Raw genomic sequence first — 25278 nt, 5'->3', positions numbered from 1 at the left:
TGATCCACTCGTCCATTGATGGACACTACCATGTTTCAGCTATTGTTAAGAGTGCTGCTATGAACATTTTCATTGCCAATCCTTTTGTAAAAGCTTTTTCACATGTATCTCAATTCGTTGATTTTTCCATAAAGGAGGATTTATGGGAATTTTATTGCCTATTCTGATAGGATAAATAATGACCACCCACTCCCACCCCCCGGTTGTCTATGTCCCAATCCTGGGATCCTAACACTTTGTTATATCAAACTGCAAGAGACTTTGCTGATAGAATTAAGGTTGCTAATCAATGGGCATTAAGATAGGGAGATTAGCCTAGATTATCCAGATGGGCCCAATGTAATCACATGAGTCTTATGAGACTCTCAGCAGAGAAAACAGGTAAGCTATGCTGCACCTAGCCTTGAAACACAGAAAGTATGAGATAATAAACTTATATTGTTTAAGCCTTGGAGTTGGTGGCAATTTGTTATAGCAGCAATAGAAAACTATTAGGCCTGCATTCTTGCATGTTTAAAATATCTGTCATATGAAAAGATGCTCAACATCACTGATTATCAGAGAAATGCAAATCAAAACTACAATAAGCTGTCACCTCACACCCAACAGAATGGCTAAGATTAACAGCTCAGGAAACAACAGATGTTGACAAGGATGTGTAGAAAAAGGAACAATCATGCACTGTTGGTGGGAATGCAAACTGGTGCAGCCACTCTTGAAAACAGTATGAAAGTTCCTCAGAAAGTTAAAAATAGGCGCATTCGAGTGGCTCAGCCAGTTAAGTGTCTGACTCATGATTTTGACTCAGGTTGTGATCTCATGGTTTGTGGGATTGAGTCCCGCACTGGGCTCTGCACTGGCAGCATGGAGCCTGCTTGGGATTCTCTCTCTGCCTCTCTCTCTGTCCCTCCCATGTTCTCTCTCTCTCTCTCTCTCTCTCTCAAACTAAGTAAACTTTAAAAAAAATTAAAAATAGGGGCGCCTGGGTGGCTTAGTTGGTTAAGCGTCCAACTTTCACTTAGGTCATGATCTCGCGGTTCGTGGGTTCAAGCCCTACGTCGGGCTCTGTGCTGACTGCCAGCTCAGAGCCTGGAGCCTGTTTCGGAGTCTGTCACTCCATCTCTCTCTGACCCTCGCCTGCTCACGCTGTCTCTCTCTCTCTCTCTCCTAGAAATAAATAAAACATAAAAAAAAAGCTGCTGTCTTACAGGAGCAGCTCATTTAAGAAAAAAAAATTAACAAGAGATAGAAAGCTAACCAAAATGATGAAACAGAAGAACTCTCCTGCAAAGAAATTCCAGGAGGAAATGACAGCTAAAGAACTGCTCAAAACAGATATAAGCAACATAACTGAACAAGAATTTAGAACAATAATCATAAAATTAAACGTTGGGTTTGATAAAGCATGGAGGACATCAGAGAAACTATGGCTACACACAACATGGAGCTTAAAAATAGTTATGATGAATTTAAAAATGCGATAAATGAGATACATAATAAACTGGAGGTATCCAATGGACGGATTGAAGAGGCAGAAAGGAGAATAAGTGATTTAGAAGACAATATTATAGAAAAAGAAGAAACTGAGAAAGAGAAAGATAAATGGATCCAGGAACATGAAAGAAGAGTTCAAGAGCTCAGCGATACAATCAAACGGAACAATATCCGTATCATACGAATTTTGGAAGAGGAAGAGAGAGGGAAATGTGTTGAAGGAGTCCTTGAACAAATTATAGCAGAGAACTTCCCCAACCTGGGGAGGTAAGTTGATGTTGAAATTCAAGAGACACAGAGAACTCCCATTAGACGTAACTTGAATAGATCATCTGCACGACATATCATAGTGAAAGTGACAAAATATGAAGACAAAGAGAGAATTTTAAAAGCAGCTTGGGAGAAAAGGCCCTAACATACAAAGGGAAACCTATCAGAGTGGTGACAGACCTATGAAATGAAACTTGGCAGGCCAGAAAGGAATGGCAAGAGATCTTCAATGTGAAGAACAGAAAAAATATGCAGCCAAGAATCCTCTATCCAACAAGCCTCTCATTCAGAATAGAAGGAGAGATCAAAGTCTTTCCAAATAAACAAAAATTGAAGGATCTTGTCACCACTAAACCAGCCCTACAAGAAATCCTGAGGGGGACTCTAAGGGAAATGTTGCAAGGAATGCAAGATACCAGAGACACCACCACAAGCATGAATCCCACAGAGTACACAATGACTCTAAAACCATATATTTCAATAATAACACTGAATGTAAATGGGCTGAATGCTCGACTCAAAAGACATAGGGTAGCAGAATGGATAAAAACAAAATCCATCTATTTGCTGTCTACAAGAAACTCATTTTAGACAGTAAGATACCTTCAGATTAAAAGTAAGGGGATGGAGAAATATCTATCATGCTACTGGAAGTCAAAGGAAAGCTGGAGTAGCTATACTTATATCAGACAAATTGGACTTTGAAGACAGTAACAAGGGATGAAGAAGGGCATTACATAATAATTATAGAGTATATCCATCAGGAAGAACTAAAAATTATAAATGTCTACGCACCGAATATGGGAGCACCTAAATATTTAAAACAATTTTTCACAAACAGAAACAAGCTTATAGATAAGAATGTGCTAATAGCAGGGGATTTTAATACTCCGCTTACAGCAATGGATAGATCAATCGGACAGAGAATCACTAACGAAACAATGGACTTCAATGACACATTGGACCAGATGGATCTTACAGATATATTTAGAACTCTACATCCTGAGGCCATGGAATTCACTTTCTTCTCAAGTGCGCATGGCACATTCTCCAACATAGATCACATACTGGAACATAAAGCAGCCCTCAATAAACATAAAAGAATTGAGATCATACCATGCACACTTTCAGATCACAATTCTTTGAAACTTGAAATCAATCACAGAAAGAAGTCTGGAACACCTCCAAAAACATGGAGGTTAAAGAACACCCTACTAAAGAACGAATGGGCCAATCAGGCAATTAGAGAAGAAATTAAAAAATATATGGAAACAGATGAAAATGAAAACACAACAATCCAAACACTATGGGATGCACCAAAGGCAGTCCTAAGAAGAAAGTACATTACACTCCAGGCCTATTTCAAGAAATTAGAAAAAGTGCAAGTGCAAAATATAACAGCTCACCTAAAGGAATTAGAGGCAGAGCAACAAGAGCACCCCAAATCCAGTAGAAGAAGAGAAATAGTAAAAATCAGAGCAGAAATAAACAACACAGAACCAAAGAAATAATTGAACAGATCAATGAAACCAAGAGTTTGTTTTAAAAAAATAAACAAAATTGACAAACCTCTAGCCAGACTTATCCAAAAGAAAAGAGAGAGCACTCAAATAGACAAAATCATGAATGGAAATGGACTGATTACAACCAACCCATCAGAAATATAAGCAATTATCAGGGAATAGCATGAAAAATTACATGCCAACAAATTGGACAAGTTAGAAGAAATGGACAATTTTCTAAATACACACTCACTGCCAAAATTCACATGAGAAGAGATCGAAAATCTGAACAGGCCCATAACTAGTGAGGAAATCGAATAAGTTATCAAAAATCTCCCAACATATAAGAGCCCTGGTCCAGATGGCTTCCCTAGGGAATTATACCAGACATTTAAATCAGAGATCATACCCATTATTTTAAAACTATTCCAAAAAATAGAAATCGAAGGCAAACTTCCGGACTCATTTTATGAAGCCAGCATCACTCTGATTCCCAAGCCAGAAAGAGATCTAGCAAAAAAAAAAAAAAAAGAACTACAGGCCAATATCCTTGATGAATACAGATGCAAAAATCCTCAACAAGATACTTGCAAATCGAATTCAACAGCACATAAAAAAAATTATCCACCAAGATCAAGTGGGATTCATTCCTGGGTTACAGGGATGGTTCAATATTCACAAATCAATCAATGTGATACATCACATCAACAACAAAAAAAAAGATAAAAACCATATGATCCTGTCGATAGATGTAGAAAAAGCATTTGAAAAAATACAGCATCCCTTCTTAATAAAGACCCTCGAGAAAGTCGGGATAGAAGGAATTTACTTAAACATCATAAAAGCCATCTATGAGAAGCCCTCAGCTAACATCATCCTCAATGGGGAAACACTGAGAGCTTTCCCCCTGAGATCAGGAACACGACAGGGATGTCCACTCTCACCACTGTTGTTTACCATAGTGCTGGAAGTCCTAGCATCACCTATCAGATAAGAAAAGGAAATAAAAGGGATCAGAATCGGCAAAGAAGTCAAACTTTCACTTTTTGCAGACGACATGATACTCTACATAGAAAACCCGACAGACCACCAAAAGCCTACTAGAGCTGATCCATGAATTCAGCAAGATTTCAGGATACAAAATCAATGTACAGAAATCGGTTGCATTTTTATACACCAACAATGAAGCAATAGAAAGAGAAATCAAGAAACTGATCCCTTTCACAATTGCACAAAAACCATAAAATACCTAGGAATAAACCTAACCAAAATATAAGAGATCTGCATGGTGAAAAGTATAGAAAACTTATGAAGGAAATTGAAGAAGACACAAAGAAATGGAAAAACATTCCCTGCTCATGGATTGGAAGAATAAATATAGTTAAAAAGTCATTACTACCTAAAGCAATCTACAAATTCAATGCAATCCCAATTAAAATTACCCAAGAATTCTTCTCAAAACTAGAACAAACTATCCAAAAATTTGTATAGAACCACAGAAGACCCCAATAGCCAAAGAAATATTGAAGAAGAAAACCAAAACGGGAGGCATCACCATCCCAGACTTTAGCCTCTACTACAAAGCTGTCATCATCAAGACAGTATGATATTGGCACAAAAACAGACACATAGACCAATGGAATAGAATAGAGAACCCAGAATTGGATCCAAAAGTATACAGCCAACTAATCTTTGACATAGCAGAAAAGAGTATCCGATGGAAAAAAGACAGCCTCTTAACAGATGGTGTTGGGAGAACTGGACAGCAACATGCAGAGGAAGGAAACTAGATGATTTTCTCACACCATACACAAAAATAAACTCAAAATGGATAAAGGACCTGAACGTGAGACGGGAAACCATCAAAACCCTAGAGGAGAAAGCAGGAAACAACCTCCTTGACCTCCACCGCAGCAACTTCTTACTTGACACATCCCCAAAGGCAAGTGAATCAAGAGCAAAAATGAACTATTGGGACCTCATCAAGATTAAAAGCTTCTGCATGGCAAAGGAAACAATCCATAAAACTAATAGGCAACTGATGAATCAGAAAGATAGTTGCAAATGACATATCAGATAAAGGGCTAGTATCCAAAATCTATAAGGAACTCACCAAACTCCACACCCGAACAATAAACAATCCATTGAAGAAATGGACAGAAGATATAAACAGACACTTCTCCAAAGAGGACATCCAGATGGCCACCAGACACATGAAACGATGCCCAGCATCCCTCCTCATCAGGGAAATACAAATCAAAACCACATTGAGATACCACCTCACACCAGTCAGAGTGGCTAAAATGAGCAAATCAGAGGACTCTAGATGCTGGCGAAGATATGTGGAGACACGGGCGCCCTCCTACACTGTTGGTGGGAATGTAAACTGGTACAGCCCCTCTGGAAAACAGTATGGAGATTCCTCAAAAAATTAACAATAGAACTCCCCTATGATTCAGCAAAGCACCGCTGGGAATTTACCCAAGGGAGTAAAGATCACCCACAGGAGTGCTGATGCATAAGGGCACATGTACCCCAATGTTCATAGCAGCACTGTCAATAATAGCCAAAACATGGAAAGAGTATAAATGTCCATCAACAGACAAATGGATCAAGAAGATGTGGTTTATCTATATGATGGAATATTACATGGCAATGAGAAAGAATGAAATCTGGCCATGTGTAGCAACATGGATGGACCCTGAGGGTGTTATGCTGAGCGAAATAAGTCAGGCAGAGAGGGACAGATACCTTGTGACTGAACGTAAAGGAAGATTAGGAGGAACCTAATGAAGGACCATGGGGGAGAATAAGGGAAAAATATTGGGGGAGAGGGAGGGAGGCAAACCATGAAAGATTTTTGAATTCTGAGAACAAACTGAGGGCAGATGGGGTGGGGGGAGCCGGAGGGGGGTGATGGGCATGGAGGAGAGCACTTGTGGGGACGAGCACTGGGTGTTATATGGTAACCAACTTGAAAATAAACTATTTGTAAAAATAAATAAATAATAAAAAATAAAAAATAAATACTTCCAAAGGAATATATATATATATATATACGTATATATACATACTGTGAAAAGAGGTTCTACTCATAGTGAGCTTGAATAACCAGAAGCTTTATTTTTTTCTAAGAAAAATTTCTTTCCAATATTCTATTCTGGGGGTTTGTATATGTTCCGAGGAAACAGCAAATCTCCATAGGTCATTGACCTTACGTATGATAATTTCTCACTAACTTTTCTTGCATTGGCCAAGTTGAAAAGCCACAAGGTAGATTGCAAACAAATCAATAAATGTAGCTACGTCCATGTTCTGACCCGGAGTCTTTTCAATATCCAAATCTCTGTTAGTTGTGCCAGTAGGTTCTTCCAAGGTTTCAAAGAAAAAAAAAAAAAAACACAATTAGTGCTTTGCCTTGTTGCCCTGTTCTTACCCTAAATTAGGCTGCAAGATCCTTTCCTCCACTTTCATCATGAACACCAACTTAGGTGCCTTTTATTTTCTCAAATCATCTTACATTCATTTGGTCTTCTAATAGTTTGCACTTCCTCAGCTTTATTCTCGATCCCCCATGGTACTGCAGGCGTATTCTCGCTTTTATAGTTATTATAACATCTTAATGATATTTGGAAAATATGGTGAAGTGACATCAAGGATGCAGTTGTCCATCTTGAATTAAAAGACTGACCAATGGGGCGCCTTTGTGGTTCAATCTAACTTCAGTTAGGTCCTGATCTCAGGGCTCCTAGGATTGAGCCCCACGTTGGGCTCCCTGCTGTTGAGCAGAACCCATTCTGGATCCTCTGCCCCCCTCTCTTTCTCTCCCCCGCTTTCTTGCTCCTTCCCCCTCGCTCTCAAAAATAAACATTTAAAAATCTTTTAAAAAGACTGACCAATGAATTTAAATGTTTTCTTTAAAAATCTGGCTAGCCTGGGGGCACCTGGGTGGTTCAGTTAAGCATCTGACTTGGTTTCAGTTCAAGATCTCACAGCTTGTGGGTTTGAGCCCCATGTCAGGTTCCACGCTGTCACTGCCAGAGTGGAGCCTGCTTGGAATTCTCTGTATCTGTCTCTGTCTCTGTCTCTCTCTCTCCCCTGCTCTCTAAATAAATAAATAAGTAAGTAAATACATAATTAAATAAATTTAAAAATTGTTTAACAGCTTGACTTGTGTGGGGGATACACAGATAAATCCTACTTAATGGACAGGGGAAGGTACATTGATAGATCATGAACTCTCAGCTGTGTACAACTGCTCAGAGAAGTCATAGATTTTCTTTTAACCGAGAAGCTGGCTTCTCTGCCATCCAAAAGAAAGAATATCAGAATAGCCAAAATACCCACTGAGGAAATGTCCCCTTCACTGGTGTCTGAAATCTCTATTCTATACCAACTTTCATACAAAGTCTAAAACCTTCCAAACTCGGTCACCTGGGAAGCTGCGATGTTAACTGCCAAGGACCTGCATAACACAAAAGCTGAAACCAAAGGGCAGAAAGAGGCTCCATGTGGATAAGCAAACAGGGGCAGTGTGAAGCCCATCCAGGCATGTGTGGTGAATTTGAGAAAGGAAATGCAGAGCCCCACAGGTGGCATTGCCCCTGGCTCTTAGTTTTCAGGATGCTCCCCTGCAAGTTCTCAGCAGAGGAAATGGCAGGAGTGATGAGCCTATTTCCAAAGCCCTTTCCAAACACCTTCAGATTTCACACCTTCAGACTGCACTTAGAAATACCAATCAACCCGCCAGTCTTTTTAGGAGCCTTCGAAATGAGCCATCTTTCAAAGAAATAATTGGAAGCGGGCTGAGAAAACAGCAGGCACTCGATAAATGCTTCTATGAATGAGTAAGTGAAATGAATGAGTGTGTGAGAGAGTGAATGAAAAACTTACAAACTCCAGAGTCTTAATCTGTAAATGATCAGAAAAGTACATTTCCTGAGGGAACTATTTCATCTCAATTTGAACATACTAATTTGTGACCACAGAGAGCCTATACAATGTATCATCAATCTGGTCAACTCGTGTTCATAAAAATAGCTTTTCCAAACAAAACCATTATCAGAAAAAGTAAAAATTGGTAAATTGTTCATGCCTTTTGTCTGAGCCCTTGAATCTGTTTGGTTCAAATGTGAAGCCAAACCCTGCTGGCTTTTACCCAATGTTACAGCCATTCAAGAAAGTTACAGCTGCTACAGACTTGGTCTTCCTATCAAAAGTCATAAACCCCAGGTGGACTTGAGGAGGATCCAAAATAGGAAGGAAAATTAGTCTTTTTACCTTTCACCAAGATGCCTGGTGTAGGCCAAGGTCTACATCCTCAGATAGAAGGAAATCTATGGTTTCCCTCAATGGCAGAATTTGATTGTTTTGCTGAGAGTTAGTAAAAACTTTATATAGATATTAAAACAACAATAACAAGTGCCTAGATAATAAGCCTATTTCACAACTACAAAATAATTAAAGTCCATTATAGAAATTTTAAAATGTTGTATGAAAACATCAAAATCTTTTATCTCAATCTCTAATATAAGAACTTGTATTATTTCTTATAAGCCAAATCTCAAAATGTCCCTCCGAGTACACTATAAAATGGATGTTTTACAGTTTTGATATTCAGGGCATTTTGGTAAATATAAAAATGCTCTCTAAACTGCACGAGGTTATGTAAATATTAGTTGTCTTTTTGCTAGTGTTCTTATACTTGCATATCAATAGTGGAATTGAAGTTATCTAAAGGAGAACTTGGAGTCCCTTTTCCCCAGTGCTTCTCACAGATTAATCATCACATCTTTGAGACCAGTAACATGTTAATTACAGATCTCTTTCTTTTCAGACTTTCACCTTGCTCGTGTCCTCCCAAAAGTCATAAATTGAAGCTTTAATCCCTAATGTGATTACATGTGGAGGTGGAGCCTTTCAGAGGGAATTATATTATGGGTGGAGCCCTCATGATGGAATTAGTGTCCTTATAAGAGACATGAGAGAGATGATCTACCATGTGAAGATGCAACAAGAAGGCATCAGTATACAAGCCAGAAAGGGAAATCTCTCCAGGAACCAACTCAGTTGCCACCTTGCCCTTGGATTTTGTAGTATCCATAACTGTGAGAAATAAGTATCTGTTATTTAAACCACACAAGCTATGTTATTTGTTATAGCAACCCAAATTAAGACACGGCCAAAACAATTTTTTGGAAGCTTTAGCTTAAGTGCTTCCTTTCTTTGTAACTGCAGTGATGATGATAAGTCTGTGATAAAATGATGGACAGGGTGACTAAGTTCCTTGACACATCTCTATCTGCATTTTAGGAATGATAATATTGGCCTCTCACTTCTTTCCAGAAATTCTATCAAGCAGGACAGTGTAAGAAAAGGTCTCCGAGCTTCCTGGAACAGAGAGATTAAATCAATTTAAGTCACTTAACTCTTAACCCAATTTGTCCCTGCTCCCATTTCCCAGCAAGCATGGAGGATAAGGAACTGATGAGAACATTCACATAAATGTTTAATCAAGCTGGAGTAGGCTTTGTTGTGGCATAGCATGAGCCAAAATCCACTAGAGAAAATATTGTAATAAAAAGTTTTACACATCGAAATGTCTGTCAGCATCCAACTAGGGGCCAACTGATTTCAGTAACATTTAACATAATATCCTTAACAAAACCATATTTTGGCACTGCCCCTTGAAGTTCATTAATAAATTAAAGAGCCATGTTATCTAATGTATTAGACAAAGAAAAAAAACCTTAAATGTACTCATGTAGTCTATGAGTAAATGGCAACAATGATAGGAATATCATTAAAAGCCCATAATATTCCTTTATTGAAAGTTCAACATTCCATTCCATGATAAAAACACAACAAACTAGGAATGGAAGGAAACTTTCTCAGCCTGATAAGAGAATCTGTGAAAAATCCACAGATAACATCATACTTAATTGGGAGAGAGTGAATGCTTTCCCTCTAAATCAGGAACAAGACAAGGTTGTCCACTCTTGCCACTTCAATTTAACATTGTAGTGGAGATTCTACACAGGGAAATTAGGCAACTAAAAGAAATAAAAGGCATACATACTTGAAAAGAATAAGTAAAATCATCTTTATTCTTAGATGGCATGATCTTATGTAGAGAAAATCCTTTAAAAATTCACCGAAAAAAACTATTGGAACAAATCAACGAGTTCAGCAAGATTGCAGGATACAAGATCAATATACAAAAATCACTTGGAATGAACAATCTGAGAATGAAATTAAGAAAACAATACTCTTCCAAATGGGTGAAAATGAGTGGGATATACAGACCTCCAGTTATGGAATGAGTAAGTCACAGGAAGAAAGAATACAACATAAGGGAATATAGTCAATAGTACTGTAATAGCACTGTAAGGTGATAGATGGTAGCTATACTTGTGGTGAGCAAAGCATGATGTATAGAGTTGTTGAATCATTATGTTTTACTTCTGAAATTAGTGTAATATTATGGGCCAACTATACTGAAATTCTTAAGAATAAAATGAAAAACAAAAACAATTCCATTGATAATACCATTAAAAAGAATAAGACACTTAGGAATATGCAACAAAAAATGTGCAAAACTTGTACTCTGAAAGCTACAAAACATTGGTAAACTAAATTAAAGAAGATTTAAATAAGTCTATGAATTCAATGCAATCCCTATCAGAATTGCAGCTTCTTTCTTTGTAGAAATTTACAAGCTGATCCTAAAATTCATGGAAGTTCAAGGGATCCAGAATAGCCCAAACAATTCTAAAAAGAAAAACAAAGTAGCAGGACTCATACTTCTTGATTTCAAGACTTACTACAAAGCAATGGTAATCAAGACAGTGTACTACTGACACAGAGAGACATTTTATAGATAAATGGAATAGAAACACAAGTCCAAAAATAAGCTCAAGCACCTTTGGTCAACTAATTTTTAACAAGGGTATCAAGTCTACTAAATTGGTGAAAGAATAGTCTTTTCAACAAATGGTCCTGGAAACCTGGATATCTATGAGCAAATAATGTAGTTGAACCCTCACTTCATTCTATATATGAAAAATAACTCAAAATGGATCAAAGGCCAAAATGTAAGGGCTTTCTATGGTCTTAATGTTTCCTTAAAATTTACATGTTGAAATGTAAATCCCAAAAGATGATGGTATTAGAAATTGGGGACTTAGAAGGTGCTTAGGTCATGAGAGTGGAGCCCTCATGAATCGGACTAATGCCTTATAAGAAAAGTTCCAGAGAGATCCCTAGCCCCTTCCAGCATGTAAAGACACAGGAAGAAGGTACAAGCTGTGAACCAGGAAGAGAGCTTTCCTGCAATCATGCTATAGCTTGATCTTAAACTTTACAGCCTCCAGAACTATGAGAAATAAATGTCTGTTATTTATAAACTACTCACTTTGTTGTTTATAATACCACTCTGTGGTATTTTGTTATAGCAGCCCAAAAGAAGTAAGAACTAAAACAATATATACTTCTGGCAGAATGCATATGGGGACATCTTCATGATTGTATTGGAAATGGATTCTTGGGGTGCCTGGGTGGCTCAGTCGGTTAAGCGTCCGACTTTGGCTCAGGTCATGATCTCACAGTTCGTGAGTTCGAGCCCTGCATTGGGTTCTGTGCTGACACCTCAGAGCCTGGAGCCTGTTTTGGATTCTGTGTCTCCCTCTATCTCTGCCCCTCCCCCACTCATGCTCTGTCTCTGTCTCCAAAATAAATAAAACAAAACAAAAATTTTTTTAAGGAAATGGATTCCTTTATATAATACCAAGAGCATGATATTTTGGACTTTATCAAAATTAAAAACTTTCTTGCTTCAAAGCAAATGCTATCAAGAAAGTGCAAGCTCAACCTACAGAATGGGAGAAAATATTTTCAAGTTACATATCTGGTAAGGGACTTGTGTCTAGAAAAGAACTATTACAACTCAATAATAAAAAGACAAACAGCCCAACTAAAAAATGGGCAAAAGATGTAAATGGACATTTCTCCAAGGAAGACATGCAAATGGCCAAAAAGCACATGAAAAGATGTTCTACATCATTAGTCATCAGGAAAATATCAACAAATTAAAGCAACAATAAGATACTACTTCACACTCACTAGGATGGCCAGAAACAAAATGTCAGACAATAACAAGTGTTGGTAAAGATGTGGAGAAATCAGAAACCTCATACACTGCTGATGAAAATGTAAAATGACACAATCACTTTGGAAAACAGTCTGGTAATTTCTCAAATAATAATGATAATACAGATGACCTAACCATTCTACTTCTAGTTATATCCCCAAGAAAAATTAAAACATGTGTAAACAAAAACTTATACACCATTGTTTATGGAAGCAGTATTCATAATATCCTCGAAGTGGACACAACCTAAATGTCCATCAGTGAACAAATAAACAAAATATATTATATCCATTTATTATTTGGCCATAGAAGAATGAAATACTGGTACATGCTGCAACTTGAATGAACCTCAAAAACATTGTGCTATGTGAGAGAAGACAGTCACAGAAGTCAACATAGTATATAAGTCCATGCATATGAAAAGTCCAGAATGGGTAAATCTATGGCGACAAAAAGTAGATTAGTGGTTGCTTTAGGGTAGGGCTGGGAAGTCGGTGAGGGGATAGGTAAAAGATATGGAATTTATTTTTGAAGGGATACAAATGTTCTAAAATTAAATGTGGTGATGGCTGCACATATCTATGAATATGCTAAAAAACATTGAATTGTGCATTCAGTTGTACACTGAGTTATATCCCAATACACCTGTTTAGAATAAAAAAAGAAGGAAAACTCAGTCTTGTAACTCTGTTGAATTAAAGGGTAAAATTCTACACAAACTCTCTAAGAATATCCCTTTCTTTGGAGTAAAAAAAAATTGAAGTTATAAAGAGGCAGAAAGAAAAAATTAACATTTATTCATTTATTTCACAAAAATATGTAGAAGGATATGTACCAGGTAGAAAATTAGTAGGTAAGGTAGTCAAAATCCTGCTTTCAAGAAGCTTACATTCTTTTTGTTGTTGTTCAGCAGAAACATAATACTGCTTCCTAAGCACCAGTCACTGTTGTAAGAACAAATGTTAACTCCTTGAATCCTCAAAAAACCCTATGGATTATTATTTTTCCATTTCACATATGAAGACACAACGGTAGCCTTAATTCAAGCTTCATCTGGACTATTTCAGCAACCTTCCAATGAATCCTGCTGTCTCCAAGTGACTGAGCTACCCAGGCACTCCAGGGTGATCTTTCTGAAACCAAAACCAACCATATACTCTTTAAACCCTTCAGTGGCTTTCCATTACCTTCAGAACAAAGTCCAAGTCCTTAGTATGGTGAACAGGAACCCTTCATTACCTAACTGTGCAATCTAATTACTTGCACTGTTTTCTCTTTCATGGTATGTTTCAGCCATGCTGAGCTGCTTTTGTCTTCCCCAACTTAAAAGTAAGTTTCACATCTCTGGGCCTTGGTACATGTTTCTTTTCCTCTCTTATTTTCCTTTATACCTTCCAACATGCTTCCTGACAAGCTCCTACTTATCTTAAAGACTCAGCTCAATATTTGCCTTCTCAATTAAACTTTCCTGACATCCTGTAATCCCCAGTAGAATTGACCAGCCCCTCTTTTCTTTTCCATTATAGTCAGTGTTCCTTCAGAGTCCCGGTAATAGTTTTTTGCATGAATTACTATAGATATCTGTATGTCCTTACTAAATGATGACCTAGACTTATTTATTTCTGTACATTGAGCTTCTGACATATTGTCTGAAACCATGATATGTAGTCTATATGTTTATTTAATGAGTGAGTACATGAATCAATGAATCAATCAGTCAATAGATCAAGTAATGTAATTTTCATGAAAAAATCAATGAATCAATAGATCAAGTAATCTGAATTTTTTAGAAACTTGACTTCTGCATAGACTATACTGCCCCATTTCCTACCAGCTATGCTAAACCAATGCTTTCATCATCATGCTCCTCCTGAGGAGCCTATAATATTTCTAACCTTAATACATCAAAGGACTATATGATAAAGAATGTCCATAATACTAATCACCACTTATTGATTATTTATTATGCTCTGGGCATAATGCTTATCACTTTTCATATAAGTTGTTTCATCTCCTTAAACCTGTTTCTTTGTTTTAATAGTTTATTGTTAAGTTGGTTTACATATAACACCCAATGCTCAACCCAGCAAGTGCCCTCCTCCATGCCCAACACCCCCTTCCCCTCTCCCCCACTCCACCTCAGCCCTCAGTTTGTTCTCAGCATTCAAGAGTCTCTCATGGTTTTCCTTCTTCCCTCTCCCCAACTATTTTCCCCTTCTTCTCCCGCTTCGTCCTCCGTTAACTTCCTCCTAATCCACCTATATGTGCAAACTTATGGTATTTGTCCTTCTCTGCTTGACTGATTTTGCTCAGCATAACACCCTGTAGTTCCATCCATGTTGCTATTTCTTAATCTATAAAATTAAGGTGTTGTATATTTCATAGGCCTATTGCAAAATTAAATGAGCTAACCTGTATGTCTACAGATATGTATTTCTCCCCTTATGAAATCAAATGAAGCCAGTGTATCCTACCAGAAATTTATATCTAATCCTGAGATTGATAGACCTGCTCTAATTCCATTCAGACTGTAGGTTTATTCTTTTATTTATTTCATTTTATTTTTGATAGAGAGGGAGAAAGAGAGCACAGGAAGGGGAAAGGGGCAGAGAGGGAGAGAGAGGATCTTAAGCAGGCTTCATGCTCTATGGAGCCCAAAGCGAGGCTCGTTCCCATGACCCTGGGATCATGACCTGAACCAAAATCAAGAGTTGGATGCTCAACTAACTGAGCCACCCAGGCACCTCTAGACCTTAGGTTTAAAATAATTCTATAAACTTGTATATTTCCTTATCTTCAAGTGTCCTTTGCATTCAGTATGTGATTTGGTCCTTAGAACACCCATATACAGTACCTAAGGCAGGGATTATTCACCATTTCACAAACAGGAAGGGGTTAATAGACTTACTACAATAATAAGGCAAGTTTGTGACAGAGCCAAGACAAGAACCCAGGTCTCCCCACAGGTAATTTGTATTTTTATATTAGGGTCATTTATGATTAAGTCTCATATTCTAAAATGGGGGTCATTTAGATGACACATTTGTTACAACTCCCTTGTGTCAAAGTCAAAAAGTTTCTGAAATTAAATCCCACTGCTGGGTTTTTATTTGTACAGAACATTTTTTTCATTGTTTTAAAGCCTTCAAAGTTTCTCCACTCTCATCTTGAGAAAGCATTCTATATTTTCCCCATTGTTTACAATTAGTATGACATTACAGATTTGGAAGTTTTAGGTAAAGTTAACTGCCAGGTCTGCCAACTTCTTAACAATGCCCAATGTGACATCTTTGGGTGTTTGCAAGAAGTAGTTTTTAATTGCTCAACTTTGAGCAGTACACGGAGGCTAATCATGCCCCAAGGGCCTGGAGGAATCTCTAAGATACAAAGCTATTAGAAATGTTCTGTTTGTCTGGGACTAACTCAAAGCATCACAGGTGGGAAGAACACTTTTCCAATTTAAGATGGCCTCATCATTTCTCTTGTTGAGACAAATTTCCTTAGAAATCTGCTTACAGACTATTGTGAGATGTTTGGTTAGTCAGTCCTCTCCAGAATCTCATTTCCTTTTTTTCCTGATACATGGCTCAGGCTACCTTGTAACATAAGGAAAAGGGAGACGGCAGAGCTGTCACTTGCTAAATTAAACTTATAGATTTGTGCATAACTCCAGAAAGACACCCAAGGACTGTGATGAGGCATTGCATATATTACAGTTAGCCTTTTGTAATCCACAACAGACTTTGTTTTGTTCACCCTCTGAAAAAGGATTTTTTGAGAGTACACCAGAAGTAGTCACTAAAGGGGTCATATACTAGTCACAGTCTTTCCAATGCAGAGTAATGTATTTCCACCAGCTCAGTCTCCAACCTCTGTCTCTTTCCCTTTCCCCGCAGCAACCCCTGCTATTCAGTATTCTAAAGCCTTCATTTGGGTGTCAGGATATATCCTTACACTAAGCAACTGAATCCACAAAGCCTGACTTTTTACTTTAGTCCAGATCTTTCCTGAAATCCTTTAACATGCCTTAAAAAAACCTCCTTAGTTGTCTTCCATATACAAGAAAGATATTTATGACCAACTATTGAAAAATGCTTTGATGGGGCGCCTGGGTGGCTTAGTTGGTTGAGTGTCCAACTTTTTCGCTTAGGTCATGATCTCGCGGTTTGTGGGTTCAAGCCCCGCATCGGGCTCTGTGCTAACTGCCAGCTCAGAGCCTGGAGCCTATTTTAGAGTCTGTGTCTCCCTCTCTCTCTGACCCTCCCCTGCTTACACTCTCTCTCTCTCTCTCTCTCTCCTAGAAATAAATAAAAAATATTAAAAAAAAAAAAAGAAAAGAAAAATGCTTTGAACAGGAGCAGTTTCTCTAGAGTTAAGGGTGTCATAACTGGGACACCCCAGTTCACATTCTGGGAACAGGCCCCAGAAATGTTCTCATAAGCAAAAGAAATTGAGACCCAGAAAGATAAAATAAGTTGTCCAAAGTCCGACAGCTTGTAAGGTGTCCACACTCTCCTTAGGTCCTCTCACCTGACCAATTTAAGAAATGCCACATTAGGGATATATTTAGCGGTCATGAGGCTGACAGAAGTTAAGTACTATCAGCCATTCCATATACTAGCCATTACTGTTTTCTAATTGGCAATGAAACAAACCTCAGCTAAAGACGGGGGTCTTCATGTGGTACTGATATCATGTCACACTGAGTTACTCAAGGACCTGGACAAAATCCTGTTGAGTACCAGATGCCCTTGAAGCAAGCATCAAGCAAAACACCACATGGACAATTTCTCAAAAGTCAGTAATTTGGAACTAACTCTAAGTTTTCTGTCCATCTCTGCCTCTAATTAATTGTGTGACCTTTTCCCATCTATAAAATAGAGGTATCAACTTATGTGAATACATATGGAAAAGTAAAAATAGCTAACATGCTAGTATTTATTTAGACTTACCTTGGGCTGAGCACTATTATAAGCATTTTACATGTATTTATTCATTTCCTAAATATGGGAAATTAGGGTCAGATTATTTGGATTACTTTAAGAAGTTCACAGAATTAGGAAACCCCACAGCCTAAACCACTACCTCAGACTGCTTCCCATTACCCCATATTGTACCTACTGCCATACAAAGTGTCACAGGGGTAGAAAACCATTTATCTGTCCTCAGGTTACCTATGATAAAGTTGAAGAGTCAGATAACATAGAGAACCAGATAACAGAACAGATAACAGAAGAACTAAGCTGAGTGTTGAAAGATGGATTGGGCAGGATCTTGCTTTCCAAATTGGCAGGCCATTGGAACCAGTGGTGCAGAAGGAGTGAATGCGAGCATGAGGGTATTCACAGAGCAGAGAAAGAACTAACCTGATTCATGTGGAGAGAACTTGGTGAAGACTCATGAGAGACAGAAGTAGATGTGGGAATCAATAATGTAGGTTAATGAGTAGTTTGTGTAGCACTTACCACAGGTGCATATACACATTATTGTTTGTTTGGGCCATGTCAATTTCCCCCAACAAGACTATAAGTTCCATGAAAGTGGGAACCATATCTGGAGATTTTTTGTGCCACATCTCCTCAATGCCAAGTGTAATGCCTGACACATGGTGGGTGCTCATTAAATATCTATTGAATACATGTATCAGTGGGTAAATAAATAAATATTAGATGGTAGATGAGGAACTGCCATACATGACCTTACATGTCATATTAAGGGATACAGACTTGATACAGTTGCCACAAAAAAAAAAAAAAAAGAGCGCATGGAGTCTCTTTGAGCAGGCTGAGGTGGTGCAAGTGGGAATGAAAAGGCAAACACATAAGGGCTATTTCAACGTGGGAATCAATAACACATGCACTCTCTGCTGTGCACTCGCCATCCCAGCCATCCCCTGGTAGACATTTCTCCACCAGCTGCAGGCTCTGTCATGACACCAATTTAATACAGAAAGAATGAAAAGAGACTATGGGCCAAAATAAAAAAGAATTATTTCTTAGTTCTGTGGAAAACCCAGCAGTGGTATACAAAAGTCCCATGGTCTCAAAAGTCTCCTTTTGCTTTGCTTTATTTGTTTTCCCTACACAAAATGCCACATTTTTTTTCAAGCAGCTATGGTTTGGCAAAATTTAATTGCCTGTTTGGGATGAGGTCCCTGAAGCTCTCAGAAGTTAATTATTTCTTTCTGGTGAAGATCAGAAACTTTGAACTCTGAGCGTGAGATAAATGATCTGGTAGCACTTTGGAACTTCAACTTATTTAAGTTACTGAGCAGCTCATCAACTTGCTCCCTGCATTTGGAATTGAATCTGGAAGAGATTTGGACCCCAGGCATCATGAGTAGGCTGAGGATGTAGGGTTTATAAATTTAGTTCAGACCAAAGTATACTCCCAGAAATAGAGTTCTGATGACAGCTTCCAGATAAACATAGAGATCAATGGATTTTGAACCTAGATGAAGAGGAGTAATGGCACAATTTCTATAAACCGAACTGCTCAATGAAAGGCAGGTTCCAGTAGTTTTATTTTCTGAATAAGTAAGGGGCAACAAAAAGACTTTTGGGCTTCAACTCCAGTAAGATGCTTTGGAAACAGGCTGGGTCTATTTTCCAGCTTTAGTGGGTAAGTGATTGTCATTAGATCTTTTGCTGACAGAGGGATGCACAGGTTCTTGGGGTCTTCAAGTTGCATATTTTCACTCTCCAGCACTGAAAATAGGTGGTGGGGAAAGAATAGGAAACTGGGTAGGGTCTGTATAGAGCCCAGGACATCTCCTGGAAGTCATCCAATTTAGTTTAAAGCCCTAGGTGCAGCATGGTTTATCATTTCCCTCTTTTTAAAGTAAGTGGCAAGTTGGTTTAATTGTGCTCCAGTTCATCAAGATAAAATAGTAGATAGATAAGCATTTCCAAGAGGCAAAAGGTGTCTAATCCAGCAGATTGAAAATTGAAATAACCTAAGTGTCTTGATACTTAACATTCAAATGAGCTCAATCCTCCTTATGTTACAACTTTTCTGAGGCAGACTGAACAAGGATGTATGTGGGTCAAACATCAGTGAAAGAAATGTCTGCCTAAGAAATTAAATAATTTAATTAAATATCATCACCAAAGGCTTCATATCAAAGTGTTTGGCAATTGTGATTTGACTTAATCCAAAAGAATATTCTTTTGTCAGAGGTTTCCAGGTATTTGGGAGTTTGAGAAGCTGGAAAGGCCTTTTGGAATCTCACCATGGAAGTTTGCATAAAGATTATCACTGTTCCAAATCTGACAATTTGGAAAATTATTCTTTGGGGCATTCTCATTCTACTCCATCAACTGGTACTTGAGAAGGGCCTCCAACAGTGAGTCGTTAAGAAGAAAAGGCTCCAACTTGAGGGTGTTATGCTGAGTGAAATAAGTCAGGCAGAGAAGGACAGATACCATATGTTTGCACGTATAGGTGGATTAGGAGAAACCTAACGGAGAACCGTGGGGGAGGAGAAGAGGAAAAATAGTTGGGGAGAAGAAGGGAGGAAAACCATGAAAGACTCTTGAATGCTGAGAACAAACTGAGGGCTGATGGGGGTGGGGGAGAGGGAAAGTGGGGTAATGGGCATGGAGGAGGGCACTTGTTCGGAAGAGCACTGGGTGTTAATAGGAAACCAACTTGACAATAAACTATGAAGGGGGAGAAAAAGAAGAAAAGGCTCCAATTTCTTCCCTTTCCCCTAGCTTATTTTTTCCTCTAACCATTTATTAGATGTGGTCAAACTCCAGGAAGTCAAAGGGCAGCTATTAGTTGAAAGGAAAGTTAGGCCGTATAAATAATTGCAGGTGACAAGATTAAAATGGGAAATATGCTGGGCCCAATTTGCCAGGAAACTTTTAATGATAATTCTAGGATGAGATGATCAACATTGTCTTTGGAGGGCAAGGACCAGACTAATGAAAAATTGTCCCTTCAAGTAAGATGTTGAATAGCCTTTAAGTGTGAGAGGGAAACTGTCATCAATTTTAAGTTCTATGGGTCCAAACACAGTACTAATGGAGGCAAGGTCATGGGGTTGATCACAAGATCTATCAGTTACCTTAATACCATCTAAAAACAAGTCTTCCCAAGGCCATAGACTGATCACCAAAGATTAGTCAAATAGCTCATCAATTTATTCTACTGGGTTCATAGAAGACTGAGGGATAAATTCTTAATAAACATTCTCTCCATAACTGAGAAACAGAATACACCATGCAGCTCATTAGAAATGATGGGGTCAGATAAAAAAGAATAGAGATTTATTTATCAATATTTAATATTTAACAACAAAAGTGGTCTGTTTTAAGCAGTTCTAGGAGTAACATAGACCTTTAAATGGTATATGAATCAGCTGTCTATTTCTATACAAAACCAGCTTTTCATCCCAACTGCAGCCTGCCCATCATCTTTCTAGATATTCTACTGTGGATGGTGCATGTATAGATAATTAAGAGTGAGATATAGACCATTCAAAGAAATTTAGGGGATGACTATACTAACTTAAAGTATAAAAGTCTTCAGGGCATTGTTTCCTATAGCCATGTGACTCTCATCTTTCTCCATTTTCCCACTATTGAGATGATTATCTCAATTTTCACTTGCAAAGGTAAAGGAAATCCAAGGGAAAACCTCTTTCTCAGGGCCCCGTGATAAATGAAGACAGAACTAGCATTAGGTCTCTCAAGCTCTGTGGACACTCCTGTGAAGGTTAGTCATCATCCTCCCCATCCCTTGCATGTGTTTGCCACTCACTAAGTGGCATGGATTTTACATCCATGGATTTGCCATTCCTATGTACTTTGCCTGCCTGGAAGGCTGAACAAAGTAGAGAATGAGACACAGGGATAAGTTCTTGGAGGCCAGCATAGAGAAGTGGAGGAATTATGGAGTCTTGTTTGCTACAGACTTTTAAGGACAAGTGAGTCTTCCATTTCATAGATGGTTAGAGAAATTCCATCCCTTATCAAACCTCTCCTCCAATCCACATGCTTCTCCAACAATGGAGGAAAATGTAGCAGATTCCTCATGTTGTGGGGAGTTTTAAGGTTTGTTTTGTTTTGTCTTCATTTTAGCTGAGGGAAATGAGAGAATCCTAGCACGTTAGAACTAGACGGGCTCTTAGAGATCACTTAGTTTAACTGGATTGCAAATGAAAATTTAGGCCAGTGAGGGGAAGAAATTTATCCAGACACATAGTCAGTGAGTAGCAGAAACTTCAAGGAAGGTATTAGAAAGAGAAGAGAGAATAGAGAATTACTCTCATGAAAAAGCACATATACATTAAGAAGTGCTTGGCATATAAACATCAATATCAAGGGAAGAAGCAGATGGAAAAAGAGAGGTCATCTTTCAATATGGCACAGGAAAAGAGCTTCATACACACATTTATCACTCATTCATTAAATAATTCTTGAGTACCTTCCATGTACCAGGCACTATTCTAAGTTGGGGACATACAGCAAAACTCCCTGACTTCGTTGAGCTTGAGTGTATATTCTAATTAAAGGAGACAATCAATAAACATAATTAATAGGCAAAATATATATACCATGTGCTGGAAATTATGATTCTAAGAAGAAAAAATGTAAGATAGAAGGGTATAAATTTTCAGAAGCTAGAAATGAACTTTTAGACATGGTAGTCAAAAAAGGACTCACTAAAAAGAAGTGTTGTGAATAAAGACCTGAAAGAAGTAAGACGGTAGGCCATGCAAGGATCTGTGTTTCATAAATATGGAGCAAGAAGATCAAAGAGAGCAAAGGCTCTGAGAAATGGATGCACTGGTGGTATTTATGGAACAATGAGGATGCCAGTGTCTAGAGCAAAGCGAGTAAGGAAAAGAGCAATAGGAGCTGGGGTCAGAGAGGTAATTAGGAGTCTGGGGTCAGAGAGGTACTTGGAAGGCAAACCATGGGAGGAGACTGGTATTCAATTAAGTTAAGATGGGAAGTTAGTGAAATTTTTTAATGGAAAAGTGACCTGATCTGACTTACAATTTAAGTGAATCATTTAAACTGAATAGGGGCAAGGGTAGACACAAGGAAGCCAAAAAGGAAGTTACTGACAAAATTCAGGTGAGTAAGGGCTATGGTTTGGAATAAAGGATGGCACTCCAGGCAGCAAGAGGAGTAGGTAGAATCTGGACAATATTTGTGACTGCCTAGGACTATAAATATATTTTTTTCACTCAATATCTATCAAGTCCTTATGATGCTCCAGGAACCATACTAGGTACACGAGTAAACAAAGCAGACAAGGTCCTTGTCCTCAGTAAATTTATAGCTGAGTGGGAGGCAAATAATAAACAAGTAATAAAACTATTAATATAATTTCAGATATTGGAATGTACTACGAGAAAAACATAAACTGAGGAGAAAGAGAGTGAGTGGTAGGGTGGAAAGAGAAAACCTTTTCAGATAGGCTGGTCATTCTAAGCCCTCTACTTACCACCCACACTTTTTTTCAAGTTTATTTAATTTACTTTGAGAGAGAGAGAGAATCCCAAGAAGGCTCCATGCTGTCATCATGGAGCCTGACATGGGGCTTGAACCCACAAACCTCGAGATCATGACCAGAGCCAAAACCAAGAATCTGACACTCAACCAACTGAGCTACTCAGGTGCCTTTCTACCCATACGTTTAGAAATCTCACATTAGGGGGCGCCCGGGTGGCTTAGTCGGTCGAGCGTCCGACTTTCGCTTAGGTCATGATCTCGTGGTTCGTGGGTTCGAGCCCTGCGTTGGGCTCTATGCTGACTGCCAGCTCAGAGCCTGGAGCCTGTTTCAGAGTCTGTGACTCCCTCTCTCTCTGACACTCCCTGTTCACGCTGTCTCTCTCTCTCTCTCTCTCCTAGAAATAAATTTAAAAAAATTAAAAAAAAAAAAAAAGAAACATCACATTAGATTTTCATGCTCCTAACTGGTGCTCAGCAACAACAGCATGAAAAGCACAGGAAAGCTGGAAAAAAATCAAACCAGTAATAGTAGCAAGTTTTCACAGACCTCAAGGATTCCATGAAATACTCCATTTACATAATATCAGTTCAGATCAAAGAAGTACTTTGCAACAGTTTATGTCAAGCACTGTGGTAGACACTGGCACAATGGAAAAATGGAGGCATGAACAATCTAGGAGTGAACAACAGACACAAGAATAAGCAACCTTTTAGCTAAGACTGTCAGAAGGCATCCTCTTAGAGGAGATTAGTAACATAAGCTGACTGAAGTTCAGTTTTGGAAAATGGTGAACAAGTAAGAGAGGCAGGAAGATGGCCTCCCTTTCCCTTCCCTATCTCCTTGCTTGAAAAAACAAAAAAAAAAAAACAAAAAAAAACCCAAGAAGGTATTTTGTGGAAGAGGGATGGAGAACTGTTCATATAACCATTTTCAAAAGGATGGAGAATTTGCTGTTTTCCAAGTGAAGGAGAAAATTTCTACTTTTGCCTCTGCTCTCATTATAGATATTCCATTTGTATTCCCTACCATTTGAAAAGGATAGAAAATGATCCTTTACACTTTAATTATTTCCACCTTTCTCACACCATCCCTCCATCTTTATTCTCATTCTTTCCGGTGAAATTAAGCAACTGCATTGGCACCCATCCAATGAATAGTGGCAAACAGGAAGAATGGTCGTGGATAATGCTACAGCTGTGTTTGAGTTTCTTCTTATTGGAATCTCTAACTATCCTGAGTGGAGAGTCACATTTTTCACGTTGGTGCTGATAACATACCTGAGCACGTTTTTGGGGAATGGACTTATCATCTTTCTTATCTACATTGACCCCCACCTTCACACTCCAATGTACTTCTTCCTTACTAATCTGTCTTTCTTAGACATTTGCTATGGAACCGTTTCCATGCCCCAGGCCTTGGTGCATTGTTTCTCTACCCATCATTACCTCTCTTACCCACGATGTTTGACCCAAATGAGTGTCTCTTTAGTCTTGGCCACAGCAGAGTGCCTCCTACTGGCTGTCATGGCCTATGACCGTATGGTTGCCATCAGCAATCCCCTGCGCTATTCCATGATCATGAATGGTCAAGTGTGTGTCTGGCTGGTGGCTACCTCATGGGGGGCATCACTTGTGCTCACTGCTATGCTCATCTTATCCCTGCAACTTCACTTCTGTGGAGTTAATGTCATCAACCATTTTGTCTGTGAGATTCTTTCCCTCCTTAAGCTGGTCTGTTCTGATACCAGCCTCAATGAGCTTATGATCCTCACCACAGGCATCTTCACCCTGATCCTACCCTTTGGATTTGTTCTTCTATCCTATATCCGAATTGCCACTACTGTCCTAAGGATTCACTCAGTCCAGGGTAGGCTCAAGGCGCTTTCCACCTGTGGTTCTCATTTGACTGTGGTGACAATCTTCTATGGGGCAGCCATCTCCATGTATATGAAACCTCAGTCCAAGTCATCCCCTGACCAGAATAAGTTTATTTCAGTGTTTTATGGGGCCTTGACACCCATGCTGAACCCCCTAATATATAGTCTGCGGAACAAGGACGTTAAAGACGCAATGAGGAAAATTATGGCAAAAAGGACATGAAGCTTCTTTGTTCCTAAACTTCTGAAATAAGTTTACATCCTCATTGATGGTAAAATTGTTTAAAGGGTCTGACTTTCTCCTTGGTAGAGGCAGTGGTTATCACTTGAGAAGCTTCAGGAAGTGCTCCCACCCCAAAACATTATCCCTGCTAAGACTTGAAATTTCATTAGAGGCAATATTTTTACTCTTTCTTTACATATAACTTGCTATTGGTCACCCATTATGTCAGTTAACTTTAAGTAAATCAGCCTATCAGAATCATTTCCTCACTAACAGAAGAGACACAAGTAGCAAG

At 38.6% G+C, this 25278-nt stretch overlaps 1 protein-coding gene across 1 annotated transcript; it reads left to right on the top strand.

Annotated features, from left to right (window-relative positions):
• The first annotated feature begins 24056 nt into the window (after nt 1–24056).
• Nucleotides 24057–24983, top strand: LOC120236836 (olfactory receptor 13H1-like). The gene has a single exon (XM_039239856.1). It carries the CDS (start codon nt 24057–24059, stop codon nt 24981–24983), a length of 927 nt encoding a protein of 308 aa, XP_039095787.1.
• Nucleotides 24984–25278: the final 295 nt, after the last annotated feature.

This window comes from Hyaena hyaena, unplaced genomic scaffold (assembly GCF_003009895.1).
Source record: "Hyaena hyaena isolate Hyena2069 unplaced genomic scaffold, ASM300989v1 scaffold_162, whole genome shotgun sequence".
Taxonomy (NCBI): domain Eukaryota; kingdom Metazoa; phylum Chordata; class Mammalia; order Carnivora; family Hyaenidae; genus Hyaena; species Hyaena hyaena.
This window is presented reverse-complemented; position numbering and strand designations above follow the sequence as displayed.